This window comes from Acanthisitta chloris, unplaced genomic scaffold, assembly GCF_000695815.1.
Source record: "Acanthisitta chloris isolate BGI_N310 unplaced genomic scaffold, ASM69581v1 scaffold4457, whole genome shotgun sequence".
NCBI lineage: Eukaryota > Metazoa > Chordata > Aves > Passeriformes > Acanthisittidae > Acanthisitta > Acanthisitta chloris.
The window spans coordinates 67,747-76,878 of NW_008680826.1; the positions used below are offsets into that span (position 1 = coordinate 67,747).

Genomic DNA, 9,132 nt, shown 5'->3' on the forward strand with positions numbered 1-9,132 from the left:
AACAGAACAACATATGTCAGAGAATTAACAAAACTGCCAATAAAAACAGTACAGAAATAACTGCTGAAATGCTAAATGTATATTCAGAGAAAATCTTCCACTCAGTGTTTCCACCATGAAATAAATGGATATTGCTTATGAAGTATCACACTGTAAAATATCATTTGCACTTCTGACCTTTCCTACAGGCCAATACTCACATCTACCCAAACCAGACAATATTCCTCCTGGATAGGGCACTAAGAAAGGAGAGTTTGTTAGCCAGCAAGTAACAATTGAAGGAAAACAGTCTCTCATTGTCCATTCCACCTCTTCTCACAAAACCAAAGGCTTGGATACAATTCTTACATCCCTGACACATAAGATTAGCTAATGGCAAGCTTGAAATTCATCTAGTAAATCCAGCAAAGAATATATGAGGAAATGTATAGAAAAAAAAGGCTGCTGGGGGCAAATTTGAAAGCTTCAAGTTCTTTCAGATTAGAACTTGCAGAAAATTGATTTCTACATGAATTTTTCTTTTCCTTTTAAAACAACAGTGCAGTCAGATCGAGTCAGGCTTACCATCTGCTGCAGAGAGAAATACAGCTCTGCCCAAGAATGACATTATCAAACTTCTTTGTAAACTTTACATGCAAGCTGTTCCTGTCACAATCTAAGTCATTGTGATGATGCATCTTAATATTCCATCAGGCTTTAAATAAAGAGTGACAAAAGTCCACATATGGATGACAAGCTGTTGTACAGTAAATATTTTTGTATTTATTGAGAAGGGGCTTATGGCAGTTTAGGACATATTCCACCAGGCATTTCAGTCTGAACTACTTACTGACTAATAAAACCAAGATAAAATCACTGTTTGAAAATCCTCACCAAAATTTAGCTTTCAGATTAACCTGGAAATCCCTGTTTGAAAATCCTTACCAAAATTTAGCTTTCAGATTAACCTGATCCTATTCCTATTCTTATTTAGTTATGTTTTTACTCCATCATTTGCTTTGAAAACTTTTCCCAGCTGGTGAGTGTGGAGAATGGAACACATTCAGTTCCCTGTATTTTAAGCAAGGCTTTATTCCCAAGTGATGCTGAATGCTGCTATCTATGGAAGAGAAAAAGCAAATACAATGCAATTTTACCATTGTAGCTGACTCTCTGAAACAGAGTAAAAATTCTTACGCTCTTTCTTTTGTGCAAATAAACTTGTTAAACCCTTTTGCAATGCTCCTGCAACTGAGGGGATACAGCATAAAATCCCTGCAAAAGTTCTCTTTCCACATACTCTCATTAGAAACACAATTTGCAGAAAAGCAGAGGCAAAAGGCAATTTTATGACACAGAGTGATAAAACTGTTTTCTTGGTTTCAATTCCATTTTAAGAAGTTACAAGGCACGTAATTGCAATTAATATTGTTAACTATTATGTTATTATAGTTAACTATTTGCTACAAGTTCATGCACATTACTGTTTTCTTACAGGAACTATGCAAGTAACTCAATGCAACAAAGAAAAAAACAGTTTTTAAAACACCTGAACAAAACAGGTTTATCATATGCAGTCAGAGACAACGATGCATCTCATAAAATAAATTCTAATGCAGATAAATAACCTTACCCTGATGTTGGATCAACAGCTATGGCCTTGGGGTTATTAAGATCCAGCTCGATGAGGGTGACACACACTGATCCATTGTGGCTGCAGACAAAGATCCTGTCACTGACATGATCCACAAAGTAAAAATTCCCTGTGATCCAGTCGATTGCTATTTGCTGTACATCTGCCAAAAGAAAAGGAAGAAAAAGAAGCTCAGGAGTGCACTTGCAATACAAATAACTAAGCTGTTAGCTGCCTCACCGAGCAGATGCTCTACTCCCTTAAAGAGCTCCAGCTGTTTTTACAGATATGATATGGTAAATAATAAGGAATCCCATTCTTAACACACAAATCTGAGAATTTTTCCTATTTAGGTACAAAAGTCTGATTGCAACTTCATCACCATTAAAGATACACATTTATTTGGAGTTCTTGTAAATATTTAAAGTTTGTCATTGTGATTATTTTTTTAGGGCATATTCAGATGCAACATCACTGAATGATGGGGCACCTGTAAAACAGAGCTGAAACACAGACCACAGGGGGAAGGAAGCTCTGGAACTACTCAGGTTCTGAAATTAGTGTTCTAGGATGTCTCTCACACTGTAAGGATGCCACACTGGTAAAACTTGTAAGAGTTTCTTAGTTATGTCTGAGAGGACACAGGTCACAAATATTTCACAGACATGATAAAACCCTGTGGCTAGATATGCATTTCTAAAACCAATGTATGCAATAGCAGATATGAATGTACATTCCTTCATTTTCATTTGAATTACTTCGTAGTTCTGAGAAATCTGGATGCTGCCATGTTTCTGACAACTAACACAAAAAGTAGCATTAAGGTAACTGTGTGACACTTATAAAGAGATATTAACAACAACATGGGAATTTTCCTTCTCAGCTTACTGTGGTAACTTCACAGCCACCAAACAAAACTCTTTAAAGCAATCAGTTCTCGTCCCTGTGGGATCCTGTAATGACTTTCAGTAATTTTTTCTTAAATCTTGCATTTTTCTTTTAAGTCAATTGACCTTTCCATACAAAGTTCAGTAATTCTAAATCCTGCATTTTTCTTCTAAGTCAATTGACCTTTCCATACAAAGTCTCACTGTTATAGCAAGCAAAAGTATAAAGAATGCAAAGACCATAACTTTATCAATTACATTTAACTAAGATTTCTTTCCTTCCTATTCTTGTTGACAGTACTACATTGACACCACCCTGTCAGACAGAATTAGTTACTCTTAAATGAACACTAAATCCTGCATTTTTCTTCTAAGTCAATTGACCTTTCCATACAAAGTCTCACTGTTATAGCAAGCAAAAGTATAAAGAATGCAAAGACCATAACTTTATCAATTACATTTAACTAAGATTTCTTTCCTTCCTATTCTTGTTGACAGTACTACATTGACACCACCCTGTCAGACAGAATTAGTTACTCTTAAATGAACAATCATTCAATTAATACAATATTTCCTGTTAAATGCTTTCAAAGTTCAATATTAATGATATTTAATTGGAATGGAATTTTTAGGTTTGTGCTGTGGTTTAACCCCAGCTAGTAATGAAGAATCACTCAGCCACTCACACACTCCCCAACCCATGGGATGGGGGAGAGAATCAGAAGGGTAAAAGCTAAAACTCATGGGTTGAGATAAAGACAGTTTAATAGAGAAAGCAAAAGCTGCACACACAAGCAAAGCCAAACAAGGAATTAATTCACTGCTTGCCAAAGACAGGAGGTGTTTAACCATCTCCAGGAGAGCAGGGACCATCACGTGTAATGGTTCCTTGGGAAGACAAACGCCATCACTCCAAATGTTTCCCTATTCCTCCTTCTTCCTCCCACCTTATATAGTGAGCATGATGTCATATGGTATGGAATATCCCTTTGGTCAGTTTGGGTCACCTGTCCCAGCTGTGTCTCCTCCCAGTCTCCCATGCATCCCCAACTTCCTTGCCAGTGTGGCAGTATGGAAAGCAGCAAAGACCTTGGCTCTGTGTGAGCTCTGCTCAGCAATAACAAAAACATCCCTGCACCACCAACCCTGTGCCCTGCACAAATCCAAAACATAGCCCCATACTGGTAACTGTGAAGAAAATTAACTCTACTTTAGCTCAAACCAGCACAGTTTGTTCTCCACGATCCACCACAAAGCTGTTGCTACCATCCCTTACACTCTGCACTGGAGAATAGAAAGTAAACCTGACTGACCAAAAATTGTAGTCATTAAGTTTTTGACAATGTCTGAGGGCTTATGAGTCAGGCACTTCCTAAATACATAAAACAGACATGGAGACTCAGATTTTGTCCTTCAAAGTGCAGGTGACTTAAACAAGATTTACTCAATGCAATACCAGGAATAACAGCTGTATTCCACCTCAGATGTCCCATTATATAGTTCACTGCTGTCTCCTCTCTCCTATTCCTGTCCTTCTGCTATTCATCTCCCTTTTAATTCAAAGTGAATATTATACCTCTTCTCTTTTGATAGCTCCTATTAGAGAGATCTGCTGAGCCAGAATAAAGGAATGCTCCATTTAGCCCAGTATCCAACCTCCAGAGGATGCCAATGTCAGGTGCACTGTGAGACATATGTGAGCACTGACATATTATAGACAAAAGGAAAGAAACACTTTCTTTTCCCTTGTCCCAGCAAAATATAGGATACGCTTTTAAAAATACCAGAAGAAAACTTTGTCCTCTGGAAATCAATACTAGTTTAGGCATTTCTGATATGCTTATTATTTTCTGAAGTTTGATTCATGGAATGAAAGTTTTATGGCTCACGAATTCGGTGAGACTTTTGAAAAGGGATTAATTTTTAAACATTTGTTGAAATAAAACTAGGGCTCACGAATTCAGTGAGACTTTTGAAAAGGGATTATTTTTTAAACATTTGTTGAAATAAAACTATCAACTAAATTCCTGCAATGAGCTCTAGAAGATTTCTGTACGCTGGGAAGTGGATGAAAAGGAACAAGGTTAAGAAGCAGCTGCTGGAGGAGGGCACAGTTTTCTTCTTAGCATGTGAGAAAAGTACCTATTCTTAGATCAATGTGATATATACCTGAAAGGCATATCACACACAGGTTATTGGATTTGTTAATGTAACAATACTCACAGTTATAAAATGTTTGCTCTGTTCTTTCCTTAGTTGCTCATTAACATATCACAACAAATGGCACTAAAAAGGGGATTTATATGGAAAACAAGGAATATTAATTGAAGGGCATATTAAAGATAACCATTTGGATCAAAAGTTAAAACTGAGGTTGCTCAGCCATCCAAGAAAAGTGAAACATCCAGAAGCAATATCACATTGTAACCTTTGTGATAGACTTCAAAAAACATTGGCAGCTCTTAAAATCTTTCCCCAATTTCCCTTCCCTGGCAGGTTGCCTTTGGGAAGGGCATGGAGATACCAGCAGCACAAGCTATCTCAGAGATTTGGGCTCATAACAACTGCACTCCTTGTTATTTGTCATTCCTTGTAATTCCTTCATTCCAAAGCATGATATGCTTCCAGACTTAATCAGAGAGTTTCCAGAAAAAGAGACACATTAATCCACATTTCTCTTCAGAAGTCTATTGCATGACATGGAAGAGAGATGTCCTACTGTGCAAAGAAGACTCCTCTCAAAAATAGACTTTCTGAGGGCAGTACATCTCTGTCCTCTAGTAATTAACCTGGACATGCAACACACAGTAGCATTTGTGCATTGCAGATACCACTGATCTGGTTAGCCTTTTGTCTGCTTTGTCCATGCCCTCTGCAGGGCATTGGACACAACCAGTTTGTCACAAGAGAAGCTTATAAAGGATTGTCCAAGTCCACTCCACCATCAAATGATATTCTACATGAAAGATCCACTCAGCCAGCAGATAAGGGTTTTATGAATCCCATGTTTAATCTCCATGGGTTTGCTAGCAGTGATGCATTAAGCTGTTGTGAAAGGCTCTCCAGTTATCACACAAGTTGCATGCACTGTATACCATAGAGATAAGGCTTTGGTTGCACTGGGGACTTTTAAAATATATATATAACTTCTTGTACTCAAGAAGTCACTGAATTCATTTCATGCCTATTTCTGGATTCATACATAAACCCCACTATGTGCAAATGTCTAGTCCTCTCACATCTTTAAAGTAATTAATCTTTTTTTCTTTCATTCACACATTTTCAGAAGTCTCTAAAAAGAAATGTTCCCCCTTGAAAACACACATATTTATTCTGAGCAATCTTCTATATATTTTGGAAGGTTTTTTTCCTATATTAATAATGGTTTCCTTGGAGCATTTCTGCCAAATGTGATTATCCTTCCTTTATTACTTTCTAAAAACTAGGATTTCCTCTTAAGGACTTCATAAAGAATAGTTAAGACATCATACAGTTTGAATTCTGCTCAAGTTAATGACATTATGTAGACTATAGGCACTAGCTAAAGTATAGCTGGAAGTAAACTTTTTCTATTTCTTTTAAACACACAAATATTATTAGACCTCTAGAGAAAATAGCAATTTCATAAGAACATAGTTAAATCTTCAAAGGGTACTGGAAATTTATGCTGCATAGCCATAGCTTTTCATAGCTTATGAAATCAGAGCCATATGAATGTCTTCTTTCACTTTGATTTTCAAACATGTATCTTGTACTGTATGAATTACTACATTTATTTCTATTCAAATCAAGAATTGCACAAGAATTCAGTTAGCAGAAGAGAGGGAAAAGCAGTAACATGTTCTTGTATTTATATTACTGTTGCATTCAAGGACATTACACATGCACTTCCTATTAAAAACACTATTATCTTAACAGATGTCATTTTTTTCCCAGATGATGAAGAAACAAAATTTAGTCAACTTTTTCCATTTTTATGCTTCAGCATAAACATTCCTTGTTTGTAATGTGAGAAATGATCGAAGCAAACTACTCAGTGGAACTTACAAGGGTTGTTGGAGTCTTTTGAGAAACTTCTGAGTGAACTGGGGAATGATTTTGGATGAAGTATAATTAAAATTAAAATTGCTCATTGCACTCTCCATATGTTTCTCATAAAAATGAAGGAGATACACAACTTCTTACTATTTTAAGGGAAAGAACTTAGCTTCTATTGCCTTATATATTAAAGTTTTCCTTGTTCAGGACATGACTGCAGTGAGGATTTCCAAAAGGAACTTGGAAATCTACTCAAGGCTCAAGGTGTGACAATTTCATTGCAAATTAATATGGGAATTTAGAACCATGTTTCATTCTTTCTCTTTGAGCATGCTTTAGGACCTTTCCTTTACAGGAAATTAGGTGATACGGTATGATCATAGAATCCTAGAATGGTTTGGATTAGAAGGGATCTTAAAGATCATATAATTCCAACCCCCTGCCATGGGCAGGGACACCTTCCACTAGACCAGGTTTCTCCAAGCCCCATCCAACCTACTCTTGAACACCTCCATGGATGGGGAGACCACAACTTCTCTGGGCAAAGTGTGCCAGTGCCTCACCACCCTCACAGGGAAAAAAAAAAAATTCACAATATCTAATCTAAACCTACTCTTTTTCATCTTGAGGCCACTGCCCCTCGGCCTATCCTTACATGCTCTCTATATATGTATACATAAATCAATATTGATTTCTTGCTTGCACTTTCCCAAAATTGATGTATATTTGCAATATCTATTTGAAAATGCTTTATGTTAACAGATTTAATTTTTCCCAGATGTTGAAGAAAGATTAGAAACAATAATCTTTTGACACAAAAATCTTGGGGGGTTTTTCTCTTACAAGAATTGATCTTAAAGGAATAATTACTTTGAATTACCACTTTTTCTTCCATAGCCAATCTATCTCTCTTTTGAATGAATGTAACATCCAAACTTCCACAAAGGAATTTAATGCTGTAATCTGGGCTTGCTTAGGGGAGATGAGAGAAGGAGAAGCAGTTGGAGAAGTGGTTTAAAAAGTGGTGGGTGTATCTTTCCAGTTTGCAAGGAGGACTCAGTGTGTCGCAAGTAATCAGGTCTGCAAAGTGCCACTTTTTTAATTTATTCTCTTCTAGAAGCTGGGTGGGTGTGAGGAGGGTGTAACAGTTGTTTGGACAGCTGGCCATATGCTAGGGGAATAAACACTGTGGACAAGTTGTAATAAAACTTCCAGGAACTTAACATTTCTTTAATGAGCATCCTAACACATGGAAGATGTCAGTGCAGTCCCCAGGGATCCAGGGTGGAGCTGCTCAAGTGCCTCATGCCAGGAAGAGTCATGTCCTGGCCCCTTCCCCAAAGGGCAACACCTGCAGATCTCCCTGCCATGTTCACACCTGCTTAGGCTACACCCTGGTATGGCAGTGACCTTTGGCATTCCAGAGGTACTTTCATAAACAGCCCTGAGAGAGGAAGAGTTTGTTTCACTGTACTTTGACTAAGGAAGGATCTCCTGCTTCCCACTGAGACAGAAGAGGTGAGACAGAAACAAAAGGAAGAAACATCCATCCATCCATCCATCCATCCATCCATCCATCCATCCATCCATCCATCCACCCATCCATCCATTTATCTATCTATCTATCTGGAAGCCAAAATGAGAAAAAAATGAGGTAACAGAAAAAACAGAACAAGATATTTGAGACCATCTGCCTTTCCCTATGTTTTCTCAACATTCAGGGTTTCTTTCAACATATATCCATTCTACTTTTCCATGACTAGAAAGCTGCTTTAATTTTTTGACTGAAAGCTGGGATTTTAGCAGCTGAGTATTTGTGAACTGTATGGGTAGGCAAATAGTAAAAGAGCCAGGCATGGCCAGGCGTAGTTAATTTATTATCTATTTAGAAGAAAAAAAAAAAGGAAAAAAAGATATGAAATTGTGTATTTAGACAGGAATAAACAAATCTTATTGCAAAGAACAACAGCAAATAACTTGGGGATAGACTTTGCCCTCACTTGAGTAAAAAGCCAAGTTTTGAACAAGACAAGGAGCAGCAAGCCCTTGTTTTTCTACAGTAGCCAGCAATGGAGAGAGCAGGTAAACAGTGTTAAAACACACATAAATGACAGGCTGTGAGTGAAATCTTGCAGCAGCACTGCCTTTAGTGTGCCTCTCTTCTGAGAGTAATGTTCCTAATTAGCAGCCCAAACAACCTTAGACTGACACTCTGGCTTGGGAAAGTGAAGCTGGCATAGATTTTTCTATGTCCCTTCTAGTGGCAGCAATTTGCCATAATTATTTCTGCAATGCCATTCACAAAATTAGATTTTTATTGAAGATCTCACCATTCAAAAAGTTAGACACACTGGTGTCTAAACTTTTAACGGCCATGTCCGCAGTGATTCTTGCATATGTTGAAAAATGAAAAAGCAAAACGAAAAATTCCATCCATCTTTCTCAAATGACTCATCCACAAATATCTGATTCGGGTGGATTAAATCAGCCTTCTCAAATATTGTTTGTAAAGAGTATAATGCAAAACCTGAAACACACTACATATAAATAAGCACTTTCAAGCATCCAGACTTCAAGTTCCTCAAAAGAAAAGAA

The 9,132-nt window shown here is 37.3% G+C and overlaps 1 protein-coding gene across 1 annotated transcript in view; it reads right to left on the reverse strand.

Annotated features, from left to right (window-relative positions):
- LOC103805219 (low-density lipoprotein receptor-related protein 1B-like) overlaps positions 1-8,913 on the reverse strand; it is a gene marked incomplete at its 3' end in the record, with an annotated part of 73,724 nt that extends 64,811 nt beyond the window's left edge. Inside the window, exons 1-2 of the mRNA XM_009077859.1 lie at positions 8,868-8,913; positions 1,613-1,775 (exon numbers count right to left, since the gene is read on the reverse strand). Coding sequence (XP_009076107.1) covers positions 1,613-1,775; positions 8,868-8,913 — 209 coding nt within the window. The remainder of the gene's footprint in view (positions 1-1,612; positions 1,776-8,867) is intronic.
- Positions 8,914-9,132: the final 219 nt, after the last annotated feature.